The sequence below is a fragment of the Heterodontus francisci genome, chromosome 16, assembly GCF_036365525.1.
Source record: "Heterodontus francisci isolate sHetFra1 chromosome 16, sHetFra1.hap1, whole genome shotgun sequence".
In the NCBI taxonomy this organism is placed as follows: domain Eukaryota; kingdom Metazoa; phylum Chordata; class Chondrichthyes; order Heterodontiformes; family Heterodontidae; genus Heterodontus; species Heterodontus francisci.
Genome location: NC_090386.1, coordinates 25612225 through 25626290, shown reverse-complemented (window position 1 = coordinate 25626290; position 14066 = coordinate 25612225). Strand labels below are relative to the sequence as shown.

Genomic DNA, 14066 nt, shown 5'->3' with positions numbered 1-14066 from the left:
AGATAGGCAAAAGGGAAAAGGAGAAGGGGGGTCGCCCTGATAATTAAAGATGGAGTGAAGACAATAGAGAAAAAGTATCTTAGCTCAGAAAATCAAGAAGTAAAATCAGTTCGGAGCAAAGAAACAGCAAGGGACAGAAAACAATGTTGAGAGTTGTTTATAGCCCCTTAACAGTAGTTGTAGTGTAGGGCAAAATATAAATCAGGAAATTAGAGGTGCAAGGCTAATAAAGTAATCATGGGGGAATTTAATCTCCATATAGCCCCGTGCAACCAAATTTGCAGTCATAGTGTGGAGGACGAGTTCATGAACTGTATAGAAGAAGTTATTATTAGGATGGTAACAGGGCACTTAGAAAGTCATAATATGACAAAACAGAGCCAGCATGAAAAAGAAAATTGTGTTTGACAAATCCGTTAGAGTTCCTTGAGGATGTAGTAGCATGGATAAGGGGGAACCAGTGGATGTAGTGTGTTTGGATTTTTTAAAAAAATGCATTTGATAAGGTGCCACACAAAAAGTTATCGCATGAAATTACATTGTAATGATTACATTGGGGACAATATATTAGCATGGATTGAGGATTGGTTAAAGGACAGAAAACAAAGAGTAGGAATAAATAGGACATTTTTAGGTTGGCAGGCTGTAAGCAGTAGTGTACCGTAAGAATCAGTACTTGGGCTCAGCTTCCCCTCACCACGTAATCGTAACAAAGGAAATACCTGCCCGAGAAGGGGTAGAAAGAAGGTGCTAGACCATTTCTGGGATGAGGGGATTGTCTTATAAAGAGAGATTGTGTAGACTAGACCCTGAGGTTTAGAACAATAAGAGGAGACCTAATTAAAATGCATATAAAGGGGTTGATGGGGAAGATGCTGAGAAAATGTTTCCCTGGGGCATCTAGAACACAAGGTCATGGTCTCAGAATAAGGAGTCGGCCATTTAGGAAGGAGATGAGGAGAAATTTCTTCAAAGGGTTGTGAATCTTTGGAATTCTCTAGACCAGAGAGCTGTGAGAACTCAGTCTTTGAGTATATTAAAAAGATATTTGTGTATTAAGGGATATGGGGATAGTGTGGGAAGATGAAAATGAGCCTAGATCAGACAGGATCTCATTGAATGGTGGAGCAGAATCGAAGGGCCAAATTCCCTACTCCAGTTCCTCTTTCTTATGTCCTAAGAAGCATCCTGCATTCATGATGTAAGGCATTTTGCTTGGAAAGTAAGCGCATAAGGGATGACTTCACTTTCAGTGACTTACTGACTTTGAAGGCACATTAGCCCAACTGTCCTTATAGTTTTTGACAAGGAATAGGAAAGGCGTGTAATAATCTCAGATTATTACCTGAGCCATGTGCAAATTGGAGTAGGGCAAATAAGATTAGAGAAATGAATCCGTGGCTCAAAGACTGGTGTGCTAGAAGTGGGGTCCAGTTCGTGGGGCACTGGCACCGGTATTGGGAAGAGTGGGGGCTGTACCGTTGGGATAGTCTACACCTGAACTGTGCTGGGGCTGGTGTTCTAGCGAGTTGCATAATTAGGGAAGTAGAGAGTATTTTAAACTAAATAGTGGGGGCAAGAGATCAAATTTGAAAAGATGTGGTAAATCAAAGAGCAGAGACAAGGCCAGAGAGAAAGGTATTAATATGGGAAAAGATAAACAGACCGTGACAGGAAGGGACAATGATTACAAATCTAACAGTAAATCAGCAGATAAGGCTAAAGGTTACAAAAATAATAAAAGGACAAAACTAAAGGCTCTGTATCTGAATTCACGTAGCATTGGAAACAAAACAGATGAACTGATAGCACAAATAGAAATAAATAAGTATGATCTGATAGCCATTACAGATACATGACTGCAGGATGCCATAGATTGGGACCTGAATATTGAACGGTACATAACATTTAGGAAGGACAGGAAGCTAGGAAAAGGTGGAGGGGTAGCTCTGTTAACTAATGATGGTATTAGCACAATAGAGAGGGATGACCTAAGTTCAGGAATCCAGGATGTAACAGCAGTTTGGGTCGAGAAGGGAAATGATAAAGGCAAGAAGTCATTTGTGGGAGTGGTGTACAGGCCCCTAATAGTAACCGTATGGTAGGACGGGGTATAAAGTAAGAAATAATGGGTGCTTGTAAGAAAGGTACGGCGATAATCATGGGGGATTTTCATTTACATATAGACTGGAAAAGTTAGATGGGCAAAGATAGCCTCGATGAGGAGCTCATAGAATGTTTTCGGGATAGTTTCTTAGAACAGCACGTTCTGCAGCCAATCAGAGAACAAGCTATACTAAACCTGATATTGTGCAACAAGTTAGGATTAATTAATTAGCTCATAGTTAAGGCACCCCTAGGCAGCAGCAATCATAATGTGATTGAACTTTACATTCAGTTTGATGGAAAGAAGAGTGAGTCTAAGACATATAATTTAAACTTAAATAAGGGCAATTATGAGGGCATGAAAGCAGAGTGGGCAAAAGTGAACTGGCAAATTAGGTTAAGGGATAGGTCTATAGTGATGCAGTGGCAGACATTTAAAGGGGATATTTCAGAATACACAGAATAGATACATTCCAAGGGGAGGTCCCACCATCCGTGGTTAACTAAAAAAATTAACGATAGTATTACACTTAAAGAACAAGCATACAATTGTGCAAAGATGGGTAGCAGGTCATAAGATTGGACAGAATATAAAAAGCACCAAAGAACGACCAGAAGCTTAATAAGGAGGGAAAAATTAGGGTAGGAGGGAAAGCTAGCTAGACATATAAAAACAGATAGACATTTAAAATATATATTTTTGCACAGAAATGCTCTATTCAGATTCATGGAGATCTGGTGTGTGTGTCCAGGATTTTCTTATTTCAGAATTTTTCTTTTTTTTTCTATTTAAGTAAGAAGGGCAATTCCATGACTACCCACTCCAACCAAGACTTTTATACGGCTTAAAAGGCTAGGTTTGAGGAGGGAGGCGGAGTCGACAGCGAGGGCGGAGTGCGCATGCGCAGCGGTTTGTTTTACTGTTTGTTGCTGTGTTCGGATTAGGCTTCAGTCCCAACGACGCGATGGGTTGCGATGGAGGCACAATCCCCAAGCGGCATGAGCTGGTGAAAGGGCCCAAGAAGGTGGAGCAGGTGAGAAACATCCTTTCGCTCCTGTGCTGGTTTCCAGTTTCTACCGACCACTTTATAGCGCTGAGCAAGGCCTGGTCACCTCAGGCTTTCAGCGCAGTTTACTAGCTGGAGCATCCTCCAGGGTTTGGGGGCACGGCCTGCCAGCTTTCATCCATCTCCGGTTTGCTTTGCCAGTAATGCGAACTCACTAACGGCCTGAACCACCGGTGAAATCAGGCTCGAGGAGAGGGGAAAAATTGAACTCAGACGTGTTGTACTTACATTTTACAAGTTTCCCCAAAGTCCATGTCAAGCCTGGTGCTGGTCTAGATACTGAGGGAGGATGGCAACGATGGTGAGCTCAGTGCTCCTGGTTTCGCATTTTAACTTGTTGCAAGGATACTTACACTGTTATGTGTGTTGTTATCACCTCACTGAGTATTCTTCTGGAAGGATAGGAGCCAGAGTTTGATTATAACTCTAAATAAAAGCAAAATACTGCAGCTGCAGGGATTTCAAAAATAAAAACAAAGTGTTGGAAAATACTCAGGGCTGGAAGCATCTGTGGAGAGAGAAGCAGAGTTAACGTTTCAAGCCTGTGATCTTTCATCAGAACTGGCAAAGGTTAGAAATCGAATAGGTTTTAAGCGAGTGGAGGGGGGAAGAGAATGAAAGGGAAGGTGTGAGATAGGCAGAGGGCAGGAGCAATTAACTGGTGAGGATGTCATGGGGCAAAGGCAAACTGAGTGCTGTTAATGGTGTGGTGAAAGACAAAGCATTAGTTCAGAGAGTGATAATGACAGAGTAATGAACAGCTCTGCCCAAAAGCATGAACATGTTTAAGGCAGGCACATGGTTTAAAAAAAAAGGGCCAGTCATGCTGTGAAATTATTGAACTTAAAGTTCAGTCCAGTAGGCTGTCGCGTGCCTAGTCGTTAAATGAGCTGTTGTTCCTTGAGCTTGTGTTGATGTTCACTGGAACACTGCAGCAGGCCAAAGACAGAAATATGGGCATGAGAGCAGGGGGGTGTGTTGAAATGGCAAGCAACTGGAAGCTCGGGGTCATGCTTGTGGATTGAGTGATGTGTTCCGTGAAGTGGTCATCCAGTTTGCATTTCGCCTCCCCAATGTAGAGCTGACAGCATTGTGAGCAGTGAATACAGTGTACTAAATTGAAAGGAGTACAAGTAAATTGCTGCTTCACCAGACCTACCTGAAAGGAATGTTTGGGGAAAGAGGAGGTAAAAGGGCTGGTTGTACAGCTCCTGCGATTGCATGGGAAGGTGCCATGGGAAGGGGATGAGGTGTTGGGGGTAATGGAGGAGTGGCGAAGGATATTGCGGAGGGAATGATCCCTTCGGAATGCTGATGGGAGGGGAAAATGCGTTTGGTGGTGGCATCATGCTGGAATGGCAGAAATGGCGGAGGATGATCCTTTGGATGTGGAGGCTGGTGGGGTGGAAAGTGAGGACAAGGGGAACCCTGTTGCGATTCTGGGAGGGAGGGGAAGAGATGAGAGCAGAAATGCGGAAAATGGGTCGAACGTGGTTGAGGGCCCTGTTAACCACACTGGGGGGGAATCATTGGTTGTGGAAAAATGAAGATGTGTCAGAAGCGCTGTTATGGAAGTTTGCATCATCAGAACAGATGCGTGAGATGGAGAAAATGGGGAAATGGAATGGAGTCCTTGCAGGAAGCAGAGTGTGAGGAAGTGTATTCGAGTAGCTGTGGGAGTCGGTGGGCTTATAATGAATATTGGTGGACAGTCTATTGCCAGAGATGGAGACAGAAAAGTTGAGGAAGGGAAGTGTCGGAGATGGACAATGTAAAGGTGAGACAAGGGTGGAAATTAGAAGCAAAGTTGAAGTTTTCCACTTCAGGGTGAGAGCATGAAACGCACCGATACAGTCATCAATGTACCGGAAAAAAAGTTGTGGGAGGGGTCCTGAGTAGGAATGGAACAAGGAATGTTCAACATATCCCACAAAAGACAGGAATAACTAGGATCCATGCAAGTCCCCATAGCAATACCTTTTATTTGATGGAAGTGAGTGGAGTTGAAGGAGAAGTTGTTCAATGTGAGAACAAGTTCAGCCAGGCGGAAGAGGCTGTCGGTGGATGGGTACTTTTTGGGCCTCTGTTTAAGGAAGAAACGGAGAGCCCTCAGACTGTCCTGATGGGGGATGGAGGTGTAGAGATTGGACGTCCATAACGAAGAGGAGGCGGTTAGGGCCTGGTAATTGTTGAAAAGTCATAGGGTGTCGATGAGTCACGGATGTAGGTGGGAAGAGACTGGACTGGGAAGAAAAGATGGAATTAAGATAGGAAGAAATAAGGTCAGTGGGGCAGGAACAGGCTGAAACGATGGGTCTACCAGGACAGTCCTGTTTGTGGATTTTGGGAAGGAGGTAGAAACGGGCTGTCTGGGGTTGTGGGGCTATGAGGTTGGAAGCTGTAGAGCGAAGATCTCCAGCGGAGGTGAGGTCAGTGACAGTCCTGGGGACAGTGGCTTGATGTTAGGTGGTGGGGTCATGGTCCAGGCGGAGTTAGGCAGAAGTGTCTGAGAGTTGGCATTCAGCCTGTGCAAGGTAGAGATTGGTATGCTAGACAACCACAGCACCACCCTTGGCTGCAGGTTTGATCACAGTCAGGAATTTTCTAATTATAAGCTTACAGCTGTATTGCATGTTGTTCTGGGTGTCCTAGTGTAGGTAAAATATTGGAGTTGTGGACAAGGTACAATGAAGTTTCAGTTGAATAATGTGAGGATGAGGGGGTTTTTCTCACTGGCACAAAGAAAGTTAAGGGGAATTGAACAGTTTTTCAAATTTATGAAAGGATTTGAGAGTGAAAGCTTGTTTCCCCTGGTTGTTGAATGAGTAATGAGAGTTGTACATTGATTATTACTAGAAGAACCAATTGGGATGGTTGGAAGAATTATATTTACAGGGTTGTTAGAATGTGGAGTTGGCCAAATGATCTGTCATTTTCAAGTGATGTAGGATTATTGTATAGATTTATTGAAGGACTACAACAACTTGTATTTGTATGATGCCTTTAATGTCATATAAAGTCCCAAGGTGCTTCACAGAAACGCTATAAAACAAAATATGACCTCAAGCCACATAAGGTAATATTAGGACACAAGCTTGATCAAATAAGTAGGTTTTAAGGAATGTCTTGAAGGTGGAAAGTGAGTTCAAGAGGCAGAAAGTTTTAAGGAGTCAGTGCCAAAGCCTTGGGCCTCGGCAGCTGAAGGCATGGCCACCAATGGCGGAGTGATTAAAATCAGGGATGCTCAAGACGTTGGAATTGGAGGAGTGCAGGTACCTTGGAGGGTTGTAAGGCTGGATGAGATTACAGTGATGGGGACGGGTGAGTTCATGGAGGGATTTGGAAAAAGGATGAGAATTTTAAAATCGAAGTGTTGCTGAACTGGGAGCCAACATAGGTCAGCAAACACAGGGCTACTGGGTGAATGGTATTTTATGTAAGTTAGGACATGGGCAGGCGAGTTTTTGATGATTTCAGGTTTAGTAGGATAGAATGTGGGAGGCCTTAGAAATAGTCAAGTCTGGAGGTAATAAAGGTATGGATGAGGGTTTCAGCAGCAGAAGAACTGAGATGGGGCAAAGTTGGGCGATGTTACGGAAATTAGCTGTTAGTGAGGTGCGGATATGTGGTTGAAAGCTTATCTTGGGGTCATATGTGACACTGAGGTTGCGAACAGTCTGGTTCAGGCTGAAAGTTGCCAGGAAGAGGAATGGAGTTGGTGGTGTGGGAGCAGTGTTTGTGGCGTGGATGAAGACAACGGCTTCAGTTTTCCCAATAATTGGAGGAAATTTTTGCTCATCCAGTACTGGTTGTCAGGTAACCAAAATGACAATTTAGCGAGAGTGGAAGGGTTGAAAGAGGTGATGGTGAGTTGGGTGTTGTCAGCATATATGTGGAAACTGAAGTGTTTTCGGATGATGTCGAGAGGCTGCGTGTAGATGAGAAATAGGAAGGGTCAAAACTCTTCCTCCAATTCACTTAGAATTGCACTCTCAAAATCCCAATTGTCTAGCCTTTGGCCTTCTGTTCACCACAACATTAATTTTGTGTTGACATCATTGCAGAACACAGAAGGTATTCTGTTGTTCTGACCCATATATATCCCTCAGCACCACTAAAACAGATTATCTGGTAATTTATCTCATTACTGTGTGTAAGTTGCTGTGCTTCCCTATCCTCCAACAATGACCATACTTAAAAATATTTCATTGGTCATGGAATGTTTTGGGGCATCTTGAGATTATGAAACATGCTACATAATTGCAAGTTTGTTTTACTTTTCAGCTTTAATGGTCCCTGATTCTCCTCTTTTGCCTATAACAGTGCCAATATGGTTAAATTGCATTTCAGCTAATATGCTAATATACTTTAATAACCCTAATGTCTCGTCGTATTTCTCCCATTGTGTCGAAAGGTAACGTTTTTTAGTCTGGAAGAAAAGGATATTTGTCATGGATGGAAATTTCATACACCCATTCTTTGTTAATTCTCTCTAAATTACAGAAGGAAATGTTGTTTAAGCATGAGAGGAAACCAGCCATTGACCTGGAACCTGAAATTTACAAGCAGTTACAACTGTACTTGATCTTAGTTTGCATTGCTACAGTCACCTGGATTTGGCTATTTAGGATAGTGACCTTAAAAACAAGATTAGCAGCAAATCATTGCAGTTGAGTCCAGACCCATGACATCTGTGAGTGATGCCATGGGAGATCTAATTTCCCACTGAAATCCTAGTGGAAAATCTTTTACTGTAAATTTTTTAGATGGTGTCAGTTGCATACAAAAAAGGTTCCTCAGGATAACACTCTACAGGTTTTTAGCTTTCATTCCATGTGGCTAAGTATGCAGCCTCTGTTTACTGGATTCCCCTGACTGCCACTTCATTGCATACTGATGCAGTTTTATTCCATTTTAAATATTGGCAATCCTGGTGCCCAACTATTGCCTGATGCATGCTGAGAAACATTTTTGGATTACTAATTGTGATAGTTATTGAAACTCTGATAGGAAATAAGTGCTCATCAGAAACTGAAAATTTAGTTTGTGCTTTTTAAAAATTCATTCATGGGATGTGGGCATCGCTGGCTGGGCCACCATTTATTGCCCATCCCTAATTGCCCTTGAGAAGGTGGTGGTGAGCTGCCTTCTTGAACCGCTGCAGTCCATGTGGGGTAGGTACACCCACAGTGCTGTTAGGAAGGAAGTTCCAGGATTTTGACCCAGCCCCTCATTTTTCTAAACTCTAGTGAATGCAAGTCTAATCGACCCAATTTCTCTTCATATGTCAGTCCTGCCAACCCAGGAATCAGTCTGGTGAACCTTCGCTGCGCTCCCTCTATAGCAAGAACATCCTTCCTCAGATAAGGAGACCAAAACTGCACACAATACTCCAGATGTGGTCTCACCAAAGCCTTGTATAATTGCAGCAAGACATTCTTGCTCCTGTACTCACATCCTCTCGCTATGAAGGCCAACATACCATTTGCCTTCTTAACTGCCTGCTGCACCTGCATGCTTACTTTCAGCGACTGGTGCACAAGGACACCCAGCTCTTGCTGCACCTCCCCCTTTTCCAATCTGTCGCCGTTCAGATAATCTGCCTTTTTGTTTTTGTCACCAAAGTGGATAACCTCACATTTATCCACATTATACTGCATCTGCCATGTATTTGCCCACTCACTCAACCTGTCCAGATCACGCTGGAGCCTCCCTGTGTAAATCTGAGTTCTTTTTGTCTTCAGTCTGGTTCAGTAAATATACTGAGTCGGATGTGTAGGTAAAATCAATTACTTTATTTGCGCATTAGCCGGCTGACTTACTCTAATACAGCGACACTGACTCCAACAGAGTCTGTCGGGTCCACCAGAGTAAGTGGCCGTTCGTGATACAGATACTACTGTTTATACATTAAGATTCATGCTACACCTCCTTGTTTAACAAATCAGTGTGGTACAATTCAACTTCAACCACGTGATAACGTGCAGTACATCTGTTATTAAGGTTAACAATACACTCCATTCTCAATACATACTTGTTACTAATATAATATTGTTTTACAAAGGCAAGATAAAAAGCAGGAGCAGAGGAGTCAGATAAAAAAGCAGAAGCAAGGGAGTCAGCAACGAACATTCTGGTCTCACTCCCCACATCTGTCATGGTTCTGCTGATACCTTGTGACTGATGGTTGTGGGTTAGATTAGCTGCAAGCTGCATTCTGCTATGGCTGTTTCTTAACAATTAAGTCATACTAGCAAAGCTCAGCAAACTGCTCCTATTATTCCTAACTTGGCTAAATTTCCCATTAAGCATAGTGCCATGCCTTTCTGCTCACTTCCACACCTGCATCCTCCTGACAGCTCCCACTCCCACTCAGCTTTGTGTCATCTGCTAACTTGGATATATCACATTTAACTCCCTCATCTATATCATTAATATAAATTGTGAATAGCTGGGGTCCTAGCACTGATCCCTGCGGTACCCCACTAGTCACTGCCTGCCACTTGGAAAAAGACCCGTTTATTCCTCCTCTTTGTTTCCTGTCTGCCAACCAGTTCTCGATCCATGTCAGTACCTTACCCTCAATCCCATGTGTTTTAATTTTGCACACTAATCTCCCATGTGCGACCTTATCGAAAGCCTTCTGAAAGTCCAGATACACCACATCCACTGGTTCTCCCTTACCTATTCTACTAGTTACATCCTCAAAAAACTCCTGTAGATTTGTCAAGCATGATTTCCCTTTCGTAAATCCATATTGACTTTGTCCGATCCTGTCATTGTTTTTCTTGTTGGAGACAGTCTTTGCCCGCCACTTGTGTGGCGCGAATGTTACTTAACACTAATCAACACAAGGCAGAATGTTGTCCAGGTCTTGCTGCATGTGGACACAAACTGCTTCAGTACTTGAGGAGCCGTGAATGGTACTGAACACTGCAATCATCCCCAATCCTGACCTTATGATGGAGGGGCGGTCATTGATGAAGCAGCTGAAGATGGTTGGGCCTGGTACTCTACCCTGAGGAACTCCTGCAGCCATGTCCTGGGGCTTGGATGTTTGGCCTCCAATAACCACAACCATCTTCCTTTGTGCACGGTATGACTCTAACCAGTGGACAGTTTTCCCCCGATTCCCATTGACTTCAATTTTGATGCCACACTTGGTCAGATGCTGCCTTGATGTCAAGGGCAGTCACTCTCACCTCACCTATTGAATTCAGCTCTTCTGTCCATGTTTGGACTAAGACTGTAATGAGATCTAGAGGCTAGTGACCCTGGCGGACCCCAAGCTGACTGTTGGTGAGTGGCTTATTGCTGACAGGTGCTGCTTGATGGCATTGTCAATGACACCTTTTATCACTTCACTGATGATAGAAAGTAGACTGATAGAGCAGTGAATGGATTTGCCTGCTTTTTGTGGACAGGATCTACCTGGGCAATTTTCCACATGTTGGATTGATGCCAGTGTTGTAGCTGTACTGGAACAGCTGGGCTAGAGGCATGGCTAGTTCTGGAGCACAAGTTTTCAGTACTACTGCTGGGATGTTGTCAGGACCCATAGTCTTTTCTGTATCCAGTGCCTTCAGCCATTTCTTGATATCATGTGTAGTGCATTGAATTGGCTGAAGACTGGCATCTGTGATCATCCACTCGGCACTTCTGGCTGAAGATGGTTGCAAATGCTTCAGTCTTGTCTTTTGCACTGACCTGCTGGGCTCCCCCGTCATTGAGGATGTGAGTGTTTGTTGATCGCCTCCTCTGGTTAATTATTTAATTGTCCACCACGACTGAATGTGGCAGGACTACAGAGCTTTGATTTGATCCGTTGGTTGTGGGATCACTTAGCTCTGTCTATCGCATTCTGCTTCTGCTGTTTGGCATGCATGTAGTCCTGTGTTGGAGCTTCACCAGGTTGGCACCTCATTTTTCGGTATGCCTTGTGGTGCTTCTGGCATGCTCTCCTGCACTCTTTATTGAACCAGGGTTGATCCACTGGCTCAATAGCAATGGTAGACTAACAGATTGTGGTTGAATACAATTCTGCTGCTGCTGGTGGCCCACAGCGCATCATGGGTGCCCAGTTTTGAGCTGGTAGATCTATTCCGAATCTATCCCATTTAGCACGGTGGTCATGCCACACAACAAGATGGAGGGTATCCTCAGTGCAAAGACTGGACTTTGTCTCCTCAAGAACTGGGCGGTGGCCACTCGTACAAATATGGTCATGTATAGGTACATTTGCGATGGTGAGGTCAAGTAGGTTTTTCCCTCTTGTTGGTTCTCTCACCATCTGCTGCACACCCAGTCTTGCAGATATGTTCTTCAGGACTCCGTCAGCTCAGTCAGTGGTGGTGTTACCGAGCCACTATTGGTGATGGACATTGAAGACCCCAACCAGAGTACGTTTTGTCCCCTTGCTTCTTCCAAGTGGTGGTCAACATCGAGGGGGACTGATTCATCAGCTGAGGGAGGGCGCAGGTGGGAGTCAGCAGGAAGTTTCCTTGCGCATGTTTGACCTGATGCCGTGAGACTTCATGGGGTCTGGAGTCGATGTTGAGGACTCCAAAGGCCACTCCCTCCTGACTGTATACCCACTGTGATGCTACCTCTGGTTGATCTGCCGGTAGAACAGGACATGCTTAGGGATGGTGATTGAGGAGTCTGGGCCATTGGCTGTAAGGTATGATTCTGAGAGTATTGACGAGTCTGTGGGACTAGTCTCCCAATTTTTCCACAAGGGCACAGATGTTCGTGAGGAACACTTTGCAGGGTCGACTGGTCAAGGTGTGTCTTTATCATTTCCTGTATCTAGGTCGATGCCAGGTGGTCCGTCCCATCTTATTCAACTTTCCTGTCGGGTTTGATCCAACTGAGTGGTTTGCTAGGCCATTTCAGAGGGCATTTAAGTTTCAACTGCATTGCTGTGGGTTTGGAGCCACATGCAGGCTAGACCTGGTAAGAATGGAAGATTTCCTTAAAGGACATTAGTAAACCAGATGGGTTTTTACAACAGTGCGGTGGTTTCATAGTCATCATTACTAAGACTAGCTTTTTATTCCAGATTAATTAGTTAGTTTAATAATCGAGTCTGGAAGTTACAAAGGAATAATGAGGGTTTCAGCAACAAACCGGCTGATGCAAGGACAGACAGGTAACATTATGGAAATGGGAGCAGGTGGTCTTTGTGATGGGAAGGTATGGGGTCAGAAGCTCAGCACAAGGTCGAATATGACACCAAGGTTGCAAACATAAGTGTTGAACGTGCAAAAGTGGCCGGGGCAGAGTGGGGTCATGGTGGAGGATGTCGAGTTTGTGGTTGGGAAAGAAGATGATGACTTTGGTTTGCTAATGTTTAGCTGGAGAAAACCATGTCTCATTTAGAACTGGATATCAGACAAGCAATATGACAACTCTGATGCAGTGGAGGGTTCGAGAGAGGTGGATGAGAGGTAGAGCTGGAGTCATTAGCTGACCGTCCTGTCTGTAGATGGTGTCACAGAGGGGCATGGCTTAAGATAGATTCTTTTGGGATTCCCAAGGTAACAATGCAGGAGTGCGAAGAGAAGCCATTGATGGAGATGCTTTGGTTATGAATGGATAGGTAAGAATGGAACCAAATAAGGGAAGTCCTACTTGGGAGCCACATCAAAAGAATGACCCAGTTAGGAGGAAGTAATGGTTTTGCTGGGGACAAACATCAAAAGTGGGGAGTAAGGGAGTGGTTGAGTAAACTGAAGACTGCTAAAGCATTGTGGAAAATGAGGCGTCAAAGACTCGGCTGTTGGGAGTTTGAAAGTGCAGTTGTAAGTGACTTGAGGGAGTTTGTTTTTCCAGTGTTAGATGCAGAAGTGGGATAAAAATGGACATCATAATTTGTGAGGCATACAAGGAAGCCATTGTGATCAGTGATTGAGACCATGGAATTAGAGAGACAACAGAACCTTGACTCCGGTCCCCATGAAGTCCCTTGGCATCAGGTCTAACCTGGGCAAGGAAACTTGCTGATTACCACCTACCACACTCCCTCATCCGATGAATCAGTACTTCGTCATGTGAACACCACTTGGAAGAAACACTGAGGGTGGCAAGGGCACAAAATGTACTCTAGGTGGGCAACGTCAATGTCCATCACCGAGTGGCTCGGTAGTACCACTACTGACTGAGCTGGCCGAGTCCTAAAGGACTTGGCTGCTAGACTGGGTCTTCGGCAGGTGGTGAGGGAACCAATGAGAGAAAAACCTACTTGACCTCATCCTCGCCAATCTGCCTGTTGCAGATGCATCTGTCCATTACAGTATTGGTAGGAGTGACCACTGCACAGTTCTTGTGGAGACGAAGTCCCGCCTTCACATTGAGGATACCTTCCATCGTGTTGTGTGGCACTACCACCATGCTAAATGGGATAGGTTTCGAACAGATCTAGCAACTCAAAGCTGCGCATCCATGAAGCGCTTTGGGTCAGCAGCAGCAGAACTGTACTCAACCACAATCTGTAACCTCATGGCCCACCATATTCCCCTCTCTACCATTACCATCAAGCCAGGTGACCAACCCTGGTTCAGTGAACAGTGCAGGAGGGCATGCCAGGAGCAGCACCAGGCATACCTAAAAATGAGGTGTCAGCCTGCTGAAGCTACAACTCGGGACTACTTGCATGCCAAACAGCATATGTGATAGACAGGGCCAAGCGATCCCACAACCAACAAATCAGATCTAAGATCTGCTGTCCTGCCACATCCAGTCATGAATGCTGGTGGACAATTAAACAACTAACAGGTGAAGGAGGCTCCACAAATATCCCCATCCTCAATGATGGGGGAGCCCAGCACATCAGTGCAAAAAAAACAAGGCTGAAGTATTTGCATCCATCTTCAGCCAGGAGTACTGAGTGGA

The 14066-nt window shown here is 44.5% G+C and overlaps 1 protein-coding gene across 1 annotated transcript in view; it reads left to right on the top strand.

Moving 5' to 3' along the window:
• The first annotated feature begins 2985 nt into the window (after positions 1–2985).
• The window catches only part of rtf2 (replication termination factor 2), a 203432-nt gene continuing 192351 nt past the window's right edge, over positions 2986–14066 (top strand). The window contains exon 1 of the mRNA XM_068048041.1: positions 2986–3140. Coding sequence (XP_067904142.1) covers positions 3072–3140 — 69 coding nt within the window. The 5' untranslated portion in view covers positions 2986–3071. The remainder of the gene's footprint in view (positions 3141–14066) is intronic.